At 44.5% G+C, this 21,355-nt stretch overlaps 1 protein-coding gene across 3 annotated transcripts in view; it reads left to right on the top strand.

Moving 5' to 3' along the window:
* The window catches only part of UVRAG (UV radiation resistance associated), a gene marked incomplete at its 3' end in the record, with an annotated part of 110,784 nt that continues 89,429 nt past the window's right edge, over positions 1-21,355 (top strand). For all 3 annotated transcript variants that reach the window (XM_081327821.1, XM_081327822.1, XM_081327820.1), the window contains exons 1-3: positions 1-863; positions 14,100-14,217; positions 19,156-19,190. In XM_081327821.1, the coding sequence (XP_081183947.1) occupies positions 786-863; positions 14,100-14,217; positions 19,156-19,190 (231 nt within the window). In that variant the 5' untranslated portion in view covers positions 1-785. The remainder of the gene's footprint in view (positions 864-14,099; positions 14,218-19,155; positions 19,191-21,355) is intronic.

Below are 21,355 nucleotides of genomic sequence, written 5' to 3'. Positions count from 1 at the left end.
TTAACAAAAGTTCTTTGTGGTGTATGCAGAAAGCCACAAACATTTCAATTCCCTATAGGCAACGAAATGCATGATGGGTGATAGCATCCCTCTAGTCAGGCTGGGCCCGACCTCCTTCATCTGTTGCTATGGAGATGCGCTCCCCCTCCCTCCGAGTTGCTTTCGTCACGTGACAAAACACAACCACGTGACACCTGCCCTCGGCTTCCCACCCTTCACCTAGTTTCATCCGCCTGTCTATCACTATAAAGTCCTGTCCAATCGCGAAGGGCGTCTTATCTAATCTTAGGCCCGCCCTTGTAAGGAGCACGCCGACCAATGAGGGGCGAGATACGAGTTTGCTGTCCATAGAGGCGGTGTTTCCAAATACACACGCACACGTACGAAAGCACCTCAGAAGACGGGACGTTCGGTTGGAGCGACGTGCGGAAGGACCAATGGGTTCGCGCGACCGCAATGGGGCAGCCCGCCTTCCTCCCAGTCGGGCCAATCAGCGGGCGGCGTGTCTCCGTCGCTCCGTCTTCTGGTCGCCTCAGCCGTATTGGAAATAACAGGGCTTCTTGGCGAGGAAGCGCGGGAGGCCTGGAGTCGTTTCGGAGGTCCCGGAAAAAGCGAGCTGGAGACTTTAAAAGAAGCCCCTGAAGCGGCCGCCGGGACCTTTCGGGGCCCTCGTCGTCACCCTTAACTTTTCCGAATCCGCCGGCGGCGGCAGGGGTCTCAATGCGCACGCGCCAAGGCCTCTCCTGCTTCCGAGCCCGCCGGGCCGCCGCCGGGTCGCTGTCAGCATGAGCCAAGCCGCTGCCGTCTTGCCCCCGCCGGGTCCGACCTCCCGCTCATTGCATGTGGAGCTGCCGTCTCAGCAGGTCGGTTCTGCTGCTGCTGCTGTGGCTGCGGCCCTTGAAAAGAGACAGCGGGGAGGGAAAGGGTTAACGAGCCGCGGGAAGCGCGCACGTGAGAGGGGGCGGGGCCTGCGGAAGAGGGCTCGCTCGCTGGATTCACGCGCATGCGTGCGCGCTCCTTTTCCAGCTGCCGTCCCGTTTGGCGTCCTCCGGGTGTGGGGGGGGGTCGCGCGCCCCTCAAGCTTTTATACATTTATTAGATCTTTTTGTCCCGCCTTCTTATTGTTATTGCTATTATTACGATTACTATTGCTGTTATTAATTTACTATGGCGGCGAACGTAGCCAATACTCCCTCCTGCTATTTTCCTTACAACAAGCCTGTGAGGTGCGTTGGGCTGAGAGAGAGAGAGAGAGACTGACCCAAAGTCACTCAGCCGGTTTTCATGCCTAAGGCGGAACTAGAACTCACCGTCTCCTGGTGATTGGCCCGGTGATTGGCCCAAAGTCAGTCGTCTGGCTTTCATGGCTAAGACGGAACTAGAACTCACCGTCTCCTAGTGATTGGCCCAAAGTCAGCCGGCTGGCTTTCATGGCTAAGGCGGAACTAGAACTCACCGTCTCCTGGTGATTGGCCCAAAGTCAGCCGGCTGGCTTTCATGGCTAAGACGGAACTAGAACTCACCGTCTCCTGGTGATTGGCCCAAAGTCAGTCGTCTGGCTTTCATGGCTAAGACGGAACTAGAACTCACCATCTCCTGGTGATTGGCCCAAAGTCAGTCGTCTGGCTTTCATGGCTAAGACGGAACTAGAACTCACCGTCTCCTGGTGATTGGCCCAAAGTCAGCCGGCTGGCTTTCATGGCTAAGGCGGAACTAGAACTCACCGTCTCCTGGTGATTGGCCCAAAGTCAGTCGTCTGGCTTTCATGGCTAAGGCGGAACTAGAACTCACCGTCTCCTGGTGATTGGCCCAAAGTCAGTCGTCTGGCTTTCATGGCTAAGGCGGAACTAGAACTCACCGTCTCCTGGTGATTGGCCCAAAGTCAGCCGGCTGGCTTTCATGGCTAAGGCGGAACTAGAACTCACCGTCTCCTGGTGATTGGCCCAAAGTCAGTCGTCTGGCTTTCATGGCTAAGGCGGAACTAGAACTCACCGTCTCCTGGTGATTGGCCCAAAGTCAGTCGTCTGGCTTTCATGGCTAAGGCGGAACTAGAACTCACCGTCTCCTAGTGATTGGCCCAAAGTCAGTCGTCTGGCTTTCATGGCTAAGGCGGAACTAGAACTCACCGTCTCCTGGTGATTGGCCCAAAGTCAGCCAGCTGGCTTTCATGCTTAAGGTGGGACTAGAACTCACCATCTCCTGGTGATTGGCCCAAAGTCAGTCGTCTGGCTTTCATGGCTAAGGCGGAACTGGAACTCACCGTCTCCTGGTGATTGGCCCAAAGTCAGCCAGCTGGCTTTCATGGCTAAGGCGGAACTAGAACTCACCGTCTCCTGGTGATTGGCCCAAAGTCAGTCGTCTGGCTTTCATGGCTAAGGTGGAACTAGAACTCACCGTCTCCTGTTGATTGGCCCAAAGTCAGCCAGCTGGCTTTCATGGCTAAGGCGGAACTAGAACTCACCGTCTCCTGGTGATTGGCCCAAAGTCAGTCATCTGGCTTTCATGCCTTAGGCGGAACTAGAACTCACCGTCTCCTGGTGATTGGCCCAAAGTCAGCCAGCTGGCTTTCATGGCTAAGGCGGAACTAGAACTCACCGTCTCCTGGTGATTGGCCCAAAGTCAGCCAGCTGGCTTTCATGGCTAATTCACCGTCTTTTGGTTATTGGACCAAAGACATCCAGTTGGCTTTCATGCCTAAGGTGGGACTAGAACTCACAATCTTCAGGTTCCTTAGGCCAGCACCTTAACTACTGTTGTATATCAAAGTGGCACTGTTGTTATTTTTGGGACATTTTGCCACTGTATAACACCTGTGAACCAGTGGAATTCCCCTAATTCTGTCTTTATGAAATGAATGAGCCCATTCTTATAAAATGTGATTGATTCTGTCGGCTTTCTCTTAAAGTGCACAGTCTTATTTTAGATGAAATCTTTTTTATATTTCCCCTCAAGGATGATTATTGGGAGGGATTAAAACTTGCTGATTACTTGATCTATATGTGACAAAGGAGCTTGAGAACTCAGAAGGATCCTAGGTAGGCCAGATTGGTCCAAATGGCTTTCCAGGCTTCAATCTAGTGCATTGTTTGAGCACAATAATCACATAACCCATCATCAAGATTATCTCTTTGAAGAAACAGGGTGTTGCAGTTTTTGTAAGGACGATCTTTTCCGTGTTGATTTGTAATTACCTGACAGAAAGAACCTAGCTCATTGGTAAAACAACAACAGTAATTTTAGCCAGTGGGGAATACAACTTAATGTGCTTACCTACACTTTTGGATTCTTGGTGTTCTCTGAGCTTGGTTGTTTTCCTACAGAAGTTTCATTATCCACTCGTGAACGGATGATGTTCCCTAGCCTGGTAACAAAATTTACAGGAAAATATCCAAGCACTGAGAACAGTAAGAATCAGTTTACACTTTATGCCTCCTAAGTACCATTTTAAGTACATGAGGAGTCTTTTTAGGTATAGTCCTTAAGAACTGAACTCTTTGCAAAAGAGCAAGGACTGATATGGTCTTAACTGAGCCCCAGAGAAAAGTTTACAGACCCCTTTGAAATATATGCTGCTTCCGCTTACGCCACCCCACTACTTGTTTTGTCAGATAATGAAAGTTCAAAATAATGAGATGAGCTACACTGAAGCTTTGTCTGCTGTTGGTATTTGTACTACACATCTTTTGACATTCTGGAATATCACTGTTTTTCAATACCCATGTTGGCCAGCTATAACTTCATTGCTTTTGTATGCTGTATGTCAAGTGGGAGGGATTACATTCCTGCTGCTAACTTTGTGCATGTAATCTATATAATTTTCATCATTTGGCAGAGCTATGAAAAACTATTCCAAGTATTTAAAGATTTTAACTTGCCCAAGGTCTGACCATTTAATCACCAGACATTTTATTAAGCTGAGGTAAGTAAAAATTAGGATCTTGCTTTTAGCATAATTATAGTTTCAAGGGTTTCCTTCAGAACAAGAGGCTGAGAGAGCTCATTTTAATCCGGCTGGTATTTGCCTTACGTCTGTTACATTACAGCTTTGTTCTGGCGAGGAGCTTGAATGCAGATCTGAAATCGGTAAATGCACTTTAGAATGCCAGACTTGGCTTGAAAAAATGTGTTCTGTCAGAAGTTGCAATATAAGAGTATGGTCAGAAAAACAGAGTGTCCAGTTCAGAAACCTGTCTGTTCACCTACCAGTACAATGCTTGCTTATCTGTCGCTACTAAAACACTCATTGTGTTTGTCTGCTTGTACTTTCAAGTTAACCCATACAGGGCATTTGTACCATAACAGTTTTTGAATCAAGATACCTAAATTTGCTAGCGTAAAGAACGTGTAAAATATCCGGGATCCTTTACTCCTATGGAATTGAAACTGGAAATAGTGGCCAATTACTGTGTCCCTGCAGTCACCTGGTTGTGATTTCCAATATTCTGCCAGCTTCCCACAAACAGAGTCACTGGGAAAGCCAGCGGGAAGTTGGAAATTGCTCCCACTCTCACTGCTTTTTTGAGACGGTGTAGGTTCTCCTGCTTGAGCAAGGGGCTGGACTAGAAGACCTCCAAGGTCCCTTCCAGCTCTATTCTATTCTATTCATTCTGTTTATCTGTTTACACAAGTAAACATTAACTGATTGAGGTTCGTTTGCCACCATATTTTTTTTTCTATTTGTGATACACACACACACACACACTCATTTTAGACCATCACATGACCATCCAGCATTGGTGTAAAAATATTAAATGTTTTTTTAATGTTTAAATATTGGTCAGCCTAATATTTAATGTCCATTCTGGCAACATCAGACTGCACCACCTTTCTCCCAAAGGATGAGCCAACCGGGTCACAGAGTTGTCCAGTTTATACTGAAGTGGACGATTTGTCTGTTAACAGAAAAATCTAGATTGGGCATTTTCTAGACGGGCAGTATAAAAGCACGGAAGAGCAGGCTGCTTAGCTTGCTGTCTTCCTCTCCTCCCTCTGAGCCTTCTTCTCCCCGGCATCAGCATGGCAGAGTTGCTAATAAAGCTGCATTCTTGAAACAGGTGTGGACAAGGGAAGGGAAGGAGACACGTGTGTGTTTTGGGAGCTGGGCAGCCACCAGAAAAATAAAGCAGTCGAATGAAAAAGGTGTTTCTTCCTTCAAAGGGAGTAGATCAGGGGTCTTCAAACTCGGCCCTTTTATGACTCGTGGACTTCAACTCCCAGAATTCCTCAGCCAGCGTGCCTGGCTGAGGAATTCTGGGAGTTGAAGTCCCAGAGTAATAAAAGGGCCTAGTTTGAAGACCCCTGGAGTAGAGGCCCAAATGGGAAGAAGCAGTTATTTTACATGCTGGCCGTTAGCAGAGAAGTAAAACGTACAAGAAGTTCCAGAGAAAGGAAGAATTAAGACAGAACGGTGTTTCTAAAAGAAGTTGGGCTTTACCGGACTTAAGTTGTTTGACAAGGCCTGTTCTCACAGCTTGGAATGGGGGGGCCTGAATTGGGAGCAATTTGTTTTGAGCTCTAGATCCAATTAAGGTAGTTCCTCTTGTGCTTGTAATACCCAGGGGTCTTCCAGCTTAGCCCTTTTATGACTGGTGGACTTCAACTCCCAGAATTCCTCAGCCAGCGTGCCTGGCTGAGGAATTCTGGGAGTTGAAGTCCACCAGACATAAAAGGGCCAAGTTTGAAGAGCCCCTGCTCTAAAGTGATTCTCTTTACACTTTTTCTAGTAGAAGATAAATGAGTGAAAAGGACTGAGTGATTGGATAAGAGGCTATCAAGCGCCCAAACAGCTTGTGATGATACTCAGTCTTCTAAGTGTTTCAAGAAGTCCTGGAAAAGTCGTTAAGTTTCTTAATTTCTAGCAAGGGTTTTTTCAGAATAAAAGTTCTTGGATGGAACACGAAGCTGATTCTTCATTAACATTTGAAGTGCCCAGACAATTCTTTCCTAACCTCTTGGCACTCTGAATCAAATCAGGGCCACGAAGGGTAAACTTGTTTTTAGATTTTATTCTCTTACCTAATCCCAGGGCAGATAATACTGGTTGAAATAGCTGAATAAATTTGCTCTGGCCCCGAAATCGAGATGATTGACCAGATACAGCTGCATAAGCAAGAGGACAGGAAAGTGTAAAGTTTGCCTAGGTGGGCTTCTGCTTTGGCCCATAAGTTATTAATTTGGCATTAGGCTTGCAGAGGTGAGATACTTCAGGTGTAGCTGCTGCAGCTCCACGGTGGAGGAGGCCTAAATGATCTTTTCTGGGTAAGGTTTACTGAAGTGGAGACAAGCCTCACATAACCTAGCTGGGTAATTACCCACTGATTTGTACTGGTAGCAATAGAAGGGAATCTCTGTAGCTCACGGTTGAACTGTGGCAGCCATGTAGACCAGACATGTCAAACACAAGGCCCGGGGGCCAGATCCAGCCCGCGAAGTGGTTTCATGCGGCCCGCGAAGCCATCCTGGAAACAGTGAGGGAACAGCCTGCACTGCCTTGGCCCTGGCCCAGAGACCCTCCTTCTGCCAGAGACCCTCAGATCTGTCCCACTCCTGCCCAGGCCCCCATAGGCACCCTTGATGCGAACGATGTAGAGCTGGCCATGCCCACCCAGTAGGCCATACGCACTCTAGCCACGCCCACCCAGTAGGCCACGCCCACCCTGGCCATACCCACCCGGCCCCTTGAGGGCAACCGCAATGCTGATGCGGCCCTCAATGAAATTGAGTTTGACACCCCTGATGTAGACTCTGAGCTTGGGTGCATGCCTGCAAGCATTTTATCACCCGATTAGGTAACATCATCAGTGTTGGTGAGTCCCTGTTCATATACGGTAGCTTGCCTTGCCAGGGTGGGTGGTGGGTATGGTTTTAATAAACAAGTGTTGAAGGAAAAGTCTTCGTCAGGGTTCAGTCCGAGCCGGGAATAAACAACATGGCGATTGCTTTAGAAAGAAGGCTGCAGTTTATTGAAGAGGAGAGCCAGACAGAAAGATGGCTTTGGAAGAAAAAGAGAGCGAGCACATGTAGGGAATGGGTTTTTATACCCTCTGGGGCTCTTGAGGTTGTTTCCTGTTCCTGTTTGAGGCTTTGTATTTCCTGTGTCATGTATTTTGGCATCTTGTGTTAATCCTATTATGTCCTGTCTTAGAGTTTGGGTGGGCTATGTAGATTTTAGGTGTTTTTGTCTTCCTAAGCTTCTAGCTGGAGGCCTCCAACCTTCCTGAATGGATTATCACATTTGCATTTCTACAGAGCTGGTTTCTGCTTCGGGGGAAGGAGACTTGGGGCTATTAAGAAAACTGGGGATGCTTTTCTGCCTCTTTAAGATCCTTTGAGGAAATATATTTTTCTGCCCTTTTAACATTTCCTTCTCTGGGGGGCTGACTTCCCACACAAGGAACTACCAAGGAGAATACATTCCCACCAACCCTGGCCTGCAACTTTACACAAACTCGTTGGGCACGTGGGTGATTGAACTATCCTAAATTGCAGCATTGTTTCAGAAGATGTCTCTATAAACAGGAGGAATTTAATTTGCAAGCTAGAAGAAGGCTTTTTCTTGTGGCTCAAGCCTTGCTGTCTCGTGCTATATTTCCAATTTTCTTTTCCACCCCCCTTCCCTGTAGAACAAAGGTTCCCCCGCACATGCGTGCTAGTCGTTTCCAACTCTAGGGGCTCATCTCCGTTTCAAAGCCAAAGAGCCAGCGCTTGTCCGAGGACATCTCCGTGGTCATGTGGCCGGCATGACTACACGCCAAAGGCTCACGGAACGCTGTTACCTTCCCACCGTAGTGGTCCCTATTTTTCTACTTGCATTTTTACGTGCTTTCGAACTGCTAGGTTGGCAGAAGCTGGGACGAGTAACAGGCGCTCACTCTGCTACGCGGCACTCGAGATTCGACCCGTCAAACTGCCGACCTTCTGATCGACAAGCTCAGCGTCCTAACCCACTGAGCCACCGCGTCCCTCCAGAACAATTGTACAAACTGTTAAAATGTTTGAAAGCAGTGAAGTGTTGAGAGCGAACGTTTATCTCACACCTCGGTTCTGTGCAAGTCTTGCCTCTCAAAATTTACACGTAGCAACTTTTTAAACTCATAAGGTTCTTATTGAGCTTAATACTCAGTGGAACTTTTTTCCCTGTTTGGCGGTGAATAGGCTATTTAGTAGAACAAAGCCAGCCGATATTCTTAGTTAGTACATTCCAGCCACTAGCATTTGAGCAATAATATTATAAGCTTAACATTGAGAATAGTCACACTGCCATCAGTTGATCTGATTGAAGTTCCTTGGCAAATGGTTGGTATTCTGTCAGCAGATGCATTGCTATTTAGAAATAAAAGAACACTTTTCCCACGGGGATGTTATTTCAATTCAACTGCCATCCTGTGTTTTAGGTACAGAATAGACATTTCTCTAGATTTGATTCACATAATTATCTGCAACTGCCAGAGCCTCTCAGAAATTTTCTATAACTGCAGCTTATGTTTTGAACAAATAAAAGATTTCCCCAAAAGCTGGAGGCTACATTCTTACAGGGCTACAGAGATTCCTGTAGGGGCCTGAAAACACTCTTGAAACTAAATCCTATATTTGAGGGTGATAATATAACTTTATAATACGTTAGCTTACAATTTAATTTTTTTATTTTTTTAAAAAAAATACTCGTTTTGATTTATATAACTACCCAGATTCGTGCATTTGAGACATATGTGCGCATGACTCTGGATGGCTTACAACAGTGAAAAGAAATACAAAAATATTAAAATGTACTTTAAAAGTATATAAAACCATATATATATAAAAATTAAAAGAACCTTAACCAAATCTAGTGATGTATGAAGCCTAGGGAAGGGTTTTCAGGTGCTTTGGGCATTTGGAGGTGTCCTGAATATAAATGTATTTATTCAAGCGTTTACAGGGCTTATAAACCACTCAAATCAGAATAGGCTCCGACTGTCATATATTCTCCACTTCTGTAACCTCAAAAGCAGGAGTCTTCAAACTCGGCCCTTTTATGACCCACGGGCTTCAGCTCCCAGAATTCCTCAGCCAGGCACACTTGCCGAGGAATTCTGGGAGTTGAAGTCCATGAGTCACAAAAGGGCCGGGTTTGAAGACCCCTGCTCAAAAGTAACAATTCATACACTTTATAAAATCGCATATATAGGACTAGGAACACACAGCCATCTATTCCAGCACCTAGGACAGTGATGGTGAGCCTTTTAGAGACTGAGTGCCCAAACTTCAACCCAAAACCCACTTACGTATCGTCGGGTGCCGGATGGGTGTGGCCCATTGGGTGAGCGTGGCCCATTGGGTGGTCATGGCTGCGGTGGTAACAGCAGACTGGGTGGGACTAAAAAGTTCAATCAGTTCCAACTTTGCGAGATCTTTTTTTTCCCCACGAGAAGTTGAAATTGATTGATTTTTGTTGTTGATTTTTGTTGTTTTTTGCGCACGGCGGCGGAGGCCTAAAGCGAAAAGGTTTTTATAAAACCCAGCTGAAGCCCTAGGACTGGGGCGACGGGTGGCACGCGTGCCATAGGTTCGCCACCGTGGACCTAGGATCTTTTGGAACAACCAACTCTTGCCTTTCTAAGAGAGAGGAGAAAGATGTTCAGGAAACCACTACTCCGAAAGGGCTGGAGAAGGTACTTGGATAAGCATCGAAGCATTTGAAGCCAAAAAATGCAAAGTCCAGTTGCCGTGACTCAACTTCCAGATTACGCCCAAGAAGGAAGCAGCGATTGAAAAGGCATCTGTCTTTGGCCCCTGAAGATATAGTCCCTGAATACGGGGACACCAATGGAACCCACCTTATTTGATGTTACTGCAAAAAGTCAGTCCTGCAGATCTCCGGGCCCTGATCCATGAAGAGCTGTCAACTGGATAACCAGAACTTTGAATCGCACCCAACAGGTAGCTAGTGCAGTTCTCAAAGCACGGTGTTAATTCTGTGCATTGTGGATGGCTCGTTAACTACCGGAGCTCCTAGAGCAGCTGTAGCCTCTGAAAAATGCTCTTCAAGGACGGCCCCAGGTAGATCTTGCCGCAGTAGTCCAGTTGGTTTTTGTAAACGTTTGGGAAGATGTGTCACAACGTGGCTTGCTGCAATTGTTGACTGACACTCTTACGTGAGCCTGTTGGTGCCCTGCTCTGGCCCAGTACACTGGTACAAGAAAAGAAGAGGTTTCGTGTGCAAAAAAACACACACAACAATAATAGGAAATGGTAAGGGAAGAGTTTCATAATAGCCTCTTTATTTTCTTGCATTTGTTCAGTTGTGGGCTGAGTATTTTTTTTTTCCACACAGCCATGACATTTAAGATCCAAGCTTCTGTGGAATTACATTTTGGATTATTTAAAACTCAACCCCTCTAAACGAATATGCACGTTAGGATTGAGAAATATTTCAGAGCCTGCCTCTAGCTTTTTAAAGCAGCCATGTCTGAAGATCGGGTTTTTTTTTTAACAAGTCTTGCAGACAGGGGCTCTATTTGGACACTTAAATGTAAAGTACTGTACTACTCCAAGAGTGTACAGCCTTCTGGTGGCTGTATACTGTTCTTGTTACTGTTAAAATAGCACAGTATACAAAATTGGGTATGTCTAGTTAAGTGAAAAGAAGGACTAGGGGTGACATAGCAGTGTTCCAGTATCTAAGCGGCCGCAATAAAAGTGTGTGTGTGTGTGTGTCAGTGTATCTTTCAAAGCATCTGAAGGTAGAACAAGAAGCAATGGATTGTAAACTGATCAAGGAGAGGAGCAACCTAGAACTGAGGAAGAATTTTCTGTCAATTGATCAGTGGAACCACTTGGCTCCCGAAGTTGTGTGTGCTTTTATTTATTTATTTATTGAATTTGTATCCCTCCCTATTCTCGTAGGACTCAGGGCGGTTTACAGGGCAGTTGGAACCATGAAATACAAAAAATTAAAATCAAAATCAATTAAAACAATTAAATTAAATTCAAGCCCCAAAAGTAAATCTAAAACCCAATTAAATTAACAACTGCTTATCACTGGAAGTTTTTCAGAAGAGATTGGACAGCCATTTGTCTGAAGTGGTACAGGGTCTCTCTCCTGTCTTGAGTGAGTGAGGGGTCGGACTAGAAGACCTCCAAGGTCCCCTCCAACTCTTTTTATTCTGTTACTCTGTCCATCTGTAATTTTATTTGCCTTTCAGAAGACTCTTTTAAGAGCAGAAGAATTCCCTGTAGGAAAAAGACAATATGATTATGGATTCAAGTTTCTAATGAAAGGATATTAGCACTATCGATAGCACTTAGACTTATATGCCTCTTCACAGTGCTTTACAGCCCCTCTCTAAGCAGTTTACAGAGTCAGCATATTTGCCCCCAACAATCTGGGACTTCATTTTACCGACCTTGGAAGGATGGAAATCAACTCTGAGCTGGTCAGGATTGAACTCCTGGCAGTGGGCAGAGTTAGCCTGCAGTACTGCTTTCTAACCACTATGCCACTACGGTTCATAATTTAATAAGATTCATTAAAACAAGACAGAGTCATTACCTATTAATGCTTCCTTTTGGCTGGCCAAGTGTTTGATAGTGACACGTTCAGGTTTTCAGGTAGAGAATGTTGTGCTTGCAATAGTGGCGAATGATGTGTATTTGGAAAAGGCCTGCTTTTTGTACACTCTCATTTAATACTTTTAAGAAAGGAACGAATAGAAAGTTGTAAACCCTTAGGTTTAAACATTTATCTATCCATCGTATTTTTTTTTTACAAAATGTGACTCATTATTTTTTTTAAAAAATATAACTTATTGCAGAATTCCACGCTTCTTTCCGCATAGAGTGCTACTTACAGCTTGTGTTGCAAATTGAGTACAACAAATTGTGTGTAACATGTAGAGGTAGTCAGGGGGAAATATTTTTTCATCTAATCCTAAGTTGCTGAAAGAGTTACTGCCGTTCAGTGAGAAGTGGGAAGCCAAGCATCCTAGTTTACAAGCTGTAGTTTTTAGGTTTTTTTTTTAAAAAAGTCTTTGAGTAACTTAGGAAAACTGAATGCCTTTCTCCAGATGGTGTTATCTCTTGCTTTCTTCTGGGAAAAGTGTTTTTGTGTTTCTTGTTAATGGACTAAAACCTCGTTAGTAGTTAATAGCCATTGAGATCGCAGTGCGATTTTCTTGTTCAGAACTGGATATGAAGAGATAATTTTAATTGGCACGGGTGGTAGTGTAGATTTGTAAGTGTGTTTAACAGAGGAAGTTGTAGGAGGTGGCCGGAATCGGTGAAATACCCCTACGTGCTGCTTTCTGCTGAAATATTTCTGTTTTTCCAATGGAGAAAGTCGGTGTCGTATTTAGACAGATCTCTTTCATCACCTTTGACGCTCAGAAGAGTGCTTTACACTTTGCAGAATACATCTGTTCAACCGCTAAGCAAAAGAGTATGCCTGCCCAGAGAATTTATAAATTCAGGTTATCACTTGGGGATAAGAGAAAGCTCGGGGGATCGTGGGAACCTGGTGGCAGAAAAAGCAAAGCTAGCTGCTTTTGAGACTTCAGAGTTGTAGAGGAAATTTGCTTATCACGGCAGATGCAGTCAAAGCTTTATAGCAAGAGTTGTTGACTAGCACGCAGAATGGGGATAATTAAATATATTTTCTAACAGCCTAGTAGTTTGATTGATTATGTGCCATCATGTCTGTGAACACCTGGTTTTTTTTCCCTTCAGGTCACCCAATTGTCCCATCGTTGCTACTGTAACTGGGTCCCACTATTTCATTAACTCGCCACGTTCTTCTCTTTCTTTCCACTTTTCCCGGTCTTCTCAACAGACCTTAGGCTTTCGAATAAAGGTAGTCCTCAACTTACAGCCATTCCTTTAGTGACGGTTCAAAGTTACAGCCCTGAAAAAATTGACTTAGCGACCGTTGCAGCATCCCCACAGTCACGTGATCAAAATCCAGATGCTTGGCAACTGGTTCATATTTATGACGGTCGCAATGTCCCGGGGGTCACGTGATCTACTTTCACGACCTTCTGACAAGCCACGTCAATGGGGAAGCCGGATTCACTTAACAGCCGTGCGACTAACGTAACCCCTGCAGTGATTCACTTAACAGCTGTGGCAAGAAAGGTCGTAAAATGGGGCAAAACTCACTTCACAGATGTTTCGCTTAGCAATATGAATTTTGGGCTCAATTGTGGTCGTAACCCGAGGACTATCTACATTTTTAACCGAAGCTACAGATAACGGAGAAATTACTTTGCTTTCTACATCTTGTGTGCTTAAGGAACACACGTAGGATTTTTTAATTAAAAGGCTGGGACAGAGGGAGAATAGCATAGCTATAAAGAATAAAGAATAAAAATACCCTAAATCAGGGGTCAGCAACCTGAAACAGTGAAAGAGCCACTCGGAACTGGTTCCCTCACAAAAGGAAAAACTGGGAGCCGCAAAAAATGTGTGCACATGCGCGTACATGCGCACATGTGCAGAACAGGGATTGACTGAAGAGTGGAGCCAAGGCGAGATATGCACCTACCCTGCATATTTGAACTGATTGGTTGAACTTTTTTAGTCCCACTTTTTTTTTTTTGGACTGCACATGGCAGAGGACTGGGAGGACCGCATGCGGCTCCGGAGCCGCGGGTTGCAGACCTATGCCTATCTTAAGACTATGTACAACAGGGGTGTCAAACTGCCAGCCCGCGGGCAGGATTTGTCATGCGGAAGCCGCATCCACCCCATTGCCAGCAATGGCAAAAGTGTCCCAATACGTTGCGCGACGTCATGTGACATCGCGAGTTTGACATCTCTGATCTACAGTATCATACACCAGGAACAATAGACATACACGTACTTATACAGCAGTCTCCAACACACAGCAGTTACAGCAGGAAAACAGAAGAGAGAGCACACATCTGCAGAGCCTTCCCTTTTATACAAAGGCTCTTAAAGGGACATAGACCCTGCTGAGTCGTTTCCCATCGTTACATCATACACCTCACATTACATCAGCTGGTTAGCTTTGAAATCATTACCTTGACATTAAACAGCGTAGCATTTGTTAACTAGCTTAATATAAACATTACTTAACATTCATAACATTTTCTTTTCTTTTCCAGCGTCGCCTCCGGCATTTGCGGAACATCGCAGCCCGGAATATTGTCAGTAGGAATGGTTATCGCCTCCTGGACACCTATTTCACTCTTCACCTGTGTGACAACATAAATATATGTAAAGGTAAAGAGATGTCCGTTGCTGCCACCGATTCTTTTCTCCATCTCCATTTCCAGTAACTCATTTTGTCTTGGGAGTCTCTCTTTAGAGTAGAGGTCCCCAACCTTTTGGGCACCAGGCACCGGTTCCGTGGAGAGAGGTTTTTCCGCGTGGTTTTGTGTGCTGCCTGCATCTCGCGGATGGGGCTTTGCTTGTTTGTGCGGACCGGTTGCTGGCATGCCACGGCCTGGTACCGGTCCACGGACCGGAGGTTGGGGACCCCTGTTTTAGAGCTATTTATATTCCTTCACAAATGACACATTCTATTTTGTATAGTTGAGTGACTTGACAGATATTCTGAGACTAGATACTGAGATGGACGGTTATAGAAATCCAGTACAAACATAATACAGGATCCAGTCTGGGACGGTCACTGGGACCAGAGGTTTTGTGTTCCCAGATTTTGGAGTCGTGCTAGAGGCCATCTTCAGAAAACCTGTCTCTGGCTAGAAGGAAGTTTCCTGAGGGTGAGCTTCAGCATGAGTCGGGAAGTTCAGAAGAATAAACCTTTGGCCCAAGTGACCGACCCAGATTGGATCCTGCATCATTATCCTGGGACATGTATATTCGTCTACATCATGGTAGGCAACCTTGGCTCTTTTATGACTTGTGGACTTCAACTCCCAGAATTCCTGAGCCACCATGGGGGAAACTTTGGCCCCTTCATGACTCGTGGACTTCAACTCCCAGAATTCCTCAGCCAGCATGGGGGAATCTATGGCCCCCTCATGACTGGTGGACTTCAACTCCCAGAATTCCTCAGCCAGCATGACTCAGCTTGGAAACCTCTCCCTTTCCCCTCAGCATGGCTGGCTCAGGAATTCTGGGAGTTGAAGTCCACCAGTCATAAAAAGGCCAAGGTTGCCTACCTCTGGCCTACATTCATACATAATAGATACTAAGGAAGAAGAAGACTTCATTGCTCAAGAAAAAAAATAACTTTCTTTTCCTCTGCATCATCTTTATTTGCAGCACAAGTTAAAAATAACCTTTTGGGCTGCTGGGCATGTGGAAATTTCACAGGATGTTATCAGGGTTCTCATAAACGGGCTGCCCCCCTTTTCCTCTGCAGTTGCTGTTTTTTCTCCTCTGCAAATGTCTCTGGAGATTATCAGTCCTCCAGGTCAGGGTTGTCCCAAAGGTCCTTTTTTCCAGGTGGCAACTGGACTTCCTTGGTCTTTTCTTTCAAGACGTTTCGCTTCTCGTCCAAGAAGCTTCTTCAGCTCTGACTGGATGGTGGGGAAGGGAAGGATTTATACTCCTTGCAGGCAGCTGGTCATTTGCATCCTTTTAGAGGGTCGTTGAGGCCACTTGGAGCTTTACCTGTGTCCTCAGGGTCACCTGAGTGGTGCAAATGGGGGTGGAGCCTTCTTGGCCGCAGGATGTTTTTTTGCCCTGCGTCCCTTGAAGACAGACACAGGCTGTTGGAGATGGGTCCGTGTTGTCTGCATCTCAAAGCGAAGCGCAAATAGTTCCTGCAGTCTGCAAATGTTTTCTAGGAAATCGGTTCATCCGCACCATCCGAAGGGTGTTCATGAATGAATGAACCTTTATTGTCAAAGTACAACCATGTATACGTTGAGATTGGCTGAGCTTCCCTACGTGCCCCCCACCACCACAACTCACAGTGACAACAAACCCACCATCTTGTTACACCATGTGAGCTAATTGCACAACACACCGGCCTCGTAAGTCAATCATACACGGAGTTATTTCCCGTTCAGGAGCCTGACAGCTCATGGATAAAAGCTTTTTTTCAGCCTGTTGGTGCGGCTTGCTGTACTCCTGTGTCTCCTACCCGACGGTAGGAGAGTAAAGAGGTACCGACCAGGGTGTGAGTCGTCCCTGAGAATTTTCCTCACTCTTCCAAGGCAGCGAGCCCTTTCATCCCCAAGTACATCGCTAAATGTCTCTGGAGATTCTCCATCCCTCCAGGTCAGGGTGGTCCCAAAGCTGCTTTTTCAGCAGGCAACTGGAATTCCTTTGTTTTTTGTTTTTTTTTCCCCCCCAAGAAAAACAAGGAAGTCCAGTTGCCTCCTGAAAAAGCAGCTTTGGGCCTGCTCCACAGCAGTTTCCTTTCCTTTCTCTTTCCTGGGTAGATGAGCAGAATTGCAGACTACAGTGCGCTGCTACTCCGCAGGCACTTAGCATGTTTATTTTTTTAAGAAGGCTTGTGGGACTTGCCCGGAAGCAGAGTTGATGTCAAGAGGTCCGGCAGCCTGTTTTGCAGCAGGCCAATTTCTCCTTTAACTTCTTATTTAAAAGATTAAGTGGGAGTAGAAGGCACGGTGACAGGCTTCTAACAAGGTGTGCGCAGACGCCACTTTGCCTTTGCTGCTCTAGCAATCCAACCCTCTTAAGGTAGTTGTGTTGTGAAGGATCTCTCACCGGTGGAAAAACGGCGCAAGAAAATCGTAGCAGGAAACAATGCATGGCACATACACACACACACACACACACACGTGCATCTCAGTTTACAGATCCTGGTTTGATCCTCACTAACCTTTTGCCAGAGCTGATGTTTTTAAGACTGAGTCTTACAGGGTGAAGTCTGATGCAGATTACAGCAGTCCTCGACTTAACGACCACAATCGAATCCAAAATTTAGGTTGCTAAGTGAGACATTTATCCGTTGAGTCTTCCCAATTTCATGACTCTTCTCGCCACGCTTCGTAAGTGAATCGCTGCAGCTGATTTATTTATTATATTATTTATTTATTTATTTATTTATTATATTTTTATACCGCCCTTCTCCCGAAGGACTCAGGGCGGTGTACAGGGCAATAAATATAAAAACAGAATACAAAAGTTAAAAAACGATTAAATATAATGCCCAAATTTAAAATTTAAAACAATACTTAAAAACATATTAAAACCCCAACCCTAACCCATCAGACCAGCTAGGAACACGGTTGTTAAGTAAATCTGCCTTCTCTGTTTACGGTCGCAAAAGGGGATCACGTGACCCCGGGACACTGCAGCCGTCGTAAACAGGAACCATTTACCAAGCATCTAAATTTTGATCATGTGACCATGGGGATGCTGCAACGGTCGTAAGTGCAAAAACGGCCCTAAGTCATTTTTTTTTCAGTGCCGTTGTAACTTTGAACAGTCACTAAATGAACTGTGGTAACTCAAGGACCGCTATACTTTTTCTTGGTGTGTGCTGGGTAATATATAACAGTTCTGTTATCTGATTTTATTTAATCTTGCTGTGTGAAGCCAGTCCCTGAATATCCTTGTAACTGCATCATCTGTTTTGCATGCTGCTATTTTATTCAATGAGTGACCTGATGAGGTATTTAAATAGTGTTAATTAATCAAGTCTGTGCCAAATGTGAAATTGGTGCTGATCTCAGAACTCTCTTACACTAATGTGAATATTTAATTAATATGTACATACAGCTAGTCCTTGGCTTACAACAGTTCATCTAGGGACTGTTCAAAGTTACAACAGCGCTGAAAAAAAGTGACCATTTTTCACACTTAACGACCGTTGCATCACCCCCGTGAACACTTGCTCAAAATTCGGACGCTGGGCAACTGGCTCGTATTTATGACGGCTGCCGTGTCCCAGGGTCACGTGATCCCCTTTTGTGACCTTCTGACAAGCAAAGTCAATGAGGAGACTAGATTCACTTAACAACCGTGTTACTAACTTAACAACTGCAGTGATTCACATAAGTGTCACAAGAAAAGTTGTAAAATGGGGCAATAGCAATAGCCTCTTAGACTTATATACCGCTTCACAGTGCTTTGCAGCCCCTCTCTAAGCAGTTTACAGAGTCGGCATATTTGTCCCCCAATAATCTGGGTCCTCATTTTAACGACCTCGGAAGGATGAAAGGCTGAGTCCACCTTGAGCTGGTCAGAATTGAACTGCTGGCATTCGGCAGAATTAGCCTGCAGTACTGCATTCTAACCTCTGCGACACCATGTCTCCTTCCTCCCTCCCTCCCTCCCTCCCTCCCTCCCTGCACTTAGACTTATATACCCCTTCATAGTGCTTTTACAGCCCTCCCTAAGCGGTTTACAGAATCAGCATATTTGCCCCCACCCAACAATCTGGGTCCTCATTTTACGTACCTCAGAAGGACGGAAGGACGAGTCAGACTTGAGCAGGTCAGGATCGAACAAAATTCACTTAACAAATGTCTCACCTAGAAACAAAAATGTCGGGCTCGGTTGTGGTTATAAGTCGAGGACTACCTGTATCTAATATGTAAATGATTTGGATATTTACACTTTGTGTTTGTGCGATCTGATTAACTTGCCTTTGTTTACTGATAACTGGATAAAAGTACATCACACCGTTCTGGGCATTTGATGCCATGAAAGATGCTTATTTTATAATGAAGCTTTGAGCAATAATTGGTATCGCTCGGTGATCTCTCAGAGTTACGTGAGAAGCCGAAAGATACAGGCTTTTCTCACTTAATAACCGGTCCCTTAGCAACCATTTGAAGTTATAAAAAAATCTTTTCAGGTGTATTTAATATCAGTTTTTGCTGATTCCCCCTCCTGCGGTCACGTGTCCCATATTGGGCTCTTGATCACAATATTCTTTATGCTGATTAGACACTGAGAAACCTTTGTGATTTCTTTGATAAAAACTTAATGCAAAGGTTTCTTTTTTTTTATGGGTTACCAAAGAAAGCTGGTTTTTTCCAAAAACAAGAGTTCAATAGGCATCGGTTCCCACAGGTTTGGCTTCCATGTAACCTAAGGTTATTTTATGACGACCATAGTTTGCATAACCTGACCTCTCTAGGACCTTGGCTTGATTTAATTATCAATCGCTGTTTTGCTCTCCCGGCTTGATACCCTTAGAAATCTGTGCAGTGTGATTTCCTAACTGTCTTTTAATTTCTTTTCTTTTTTTTCTTTTTCTTTTTTTAATAGAATTTTATAAAAGTGAGGTCATAAAGAATTCCCTGGTAAGTGAACTGTTATTATGTTTCCTAAGGTTTTCCTTTTAATCTTTTCTTTTAAACCAAGGGTGGGCAACTGTGACCACTTTTATCACCAGTGGACTTCCAACTCCCAGCATTCCTGAGCCAGAAATTCTGGAAATTGAAGTCTACAAGTTGTAAAGTGGCCGTAGTTGCCCACCCCTTCCCCGGACCATTTAATGTTTATTAACCATGACATGGGACAATTTTTTTCCTCGTGTAACCTCCCTGTGCAAACTATACAAGTTATCTCTATTACTGCAGTAAACCAGAGACTGCTGACAGTTTTCAGCGAGGTTTTGTCACTTATAGTCCAGAATGCATTTCTGTGGAAGGCAGCCACAATACAAGGGAAAAAAATTGATGATTAAGTAGTTGCAGCCTGGGGGGTTTAACAGTAATTGGCTTCAAAATGGTGGACGCGCTTGGATTCACTGCACGAAACAAGATGGGGTCGGTTTTGTTGTTTTTCATGTAATGTATTAATTTGGAGAGTTATAATACAGTTTTGTATTTTAACTTTTGATTGGGAAGCGCCCAAAGTTGGCTGCAAGATGGGTAGCTATGTACATACTTAAAAAATAAATAAAATGGTACTTCAATTGCCTGGTTGGATTTGCCATTTTGAACGCAGTGATGCCAAGACAGACGTTCTTGGTATAATGTTGTACCTACCTGGGGTAGCCAGGTGTAAGTGAGAAGTACAGGTAGCCCTTGGCTTACAATATTTCATTTAGTGACCGTTTGAGGTTACAACGGTACTGAAAAAAGTGAGTTAAACATTTTTCACACTTAACGACCGTCGCAGCATCCCCATTGGTCACATAATCAAAATTCAGACGCTTGGCGACTGACTCGCATTTACGATTGGCTGCAGTGTCCCGGGGTCACGTGATCACCTCTTGTGCCCCCCCATGACAAGCAAAATCAATGGGGAGGCCAGATTCCCTTAACAACTGTGTTACCAACTTAACAACTGCAGTGATTCGCTTAACGACTGTGGCAAGAAAGGTCATAAATGAGGCAAAACTGGAAATTTTGAGCTCAGTTGCGGTCATAGATTGCGGACTGCCTTCGGAACTCAAAACGAACACAGCTGTTCTGTGTTTGTGAGTATTAATTTGCATTAAGGGGATGCATAGAGGTGGAACTAAGAACCCTTGTAGGATTTCCGTGGGTGTAAATTTTAAATTTTTTTTTTTTTAAGAAATTCTTTATTGAATTTATTGGGCCATATCAAAGGGCCAGGTTCCAGAAATGAATTATTGCTAAAATTTGATAAAAGCAATTTAAAGTGGAATTAGATAAAATACAATTTTAAATGAAATTGGAATGAAATACAGTCTAAAATGAAATTGGAATAGAATACAATGGTGGTAATTGACATTTGAGCCAAATCAGCCTGAAGGACTGTGAGGAGGGCCCTTCCCCCGCAGATCCAAGGCATCAGATCAAAAGGTGGTAGGATGTGTGTTAAATACTTGGATCCTAAAACACTTAGAGCTTCCTAGATGCATGCCAGCGTACGGTGTTAAGTAATGTTTTTTTCGTTTTTTTCTTTTCGTATTGTGGTTTAAAAAATTTTTATTAGCAAGCTTAAGTTCAGTTACGGCAAGGGGTATATTGAACCAAATAGAAAACAAAGCATCTTATGTTGATCTTGAGAGTTCGCAGGTAGCCAAGTATTGCTTTTTCACATCGCCTCACGTAACATTGGGGCAGCTGTGGTCTGTATAGATTTGCAGCTTCCTGACCATCTTGGAAGAATAGCTCCATACTGAGTGCAAAGTTGGGAGATTAATTAGGAAATGAATCAGAGAAGCTAGTCTGTTTTGGTTCAGGTAAGGTCACAGCCGATGCATCAATTGTTAGTGGGGCCATTAATGACAGTGGCAAGCTGTATCTGGTCCTTTAGAAAAAGGCTTTCAAATACAGGGAATCTTCCTAATTCCTAGGTCATACTTGCTGCCTGTGGATGGCCCTAGTTTGGGCTGATACAGGCAAAAGATTTATACATATAAATCCACAGGCAGCAAGTTGCAACTGCGACAATTGTTTGTATTAAATAAATTTGGATTGCTGACAAAGAATTAACGGGAGACTGATATAGCTATTTCAAGCTGCTTTGCTCTCATTTCAGAAGGGCGTGG

This window comes from Vipera berus (genome assembly GCF_964194415.1).
Source record: "Vipera berus genome assembly, chromosome: 4".
NCBI lineage: Eukaryota > Metazoa > Chordata > Lepidosauria > Squamata > Viperidae > Vipera > Vipera berus.
This window is presented reverse-complemented; position numbering and strand designations above follow the sequence as displayed.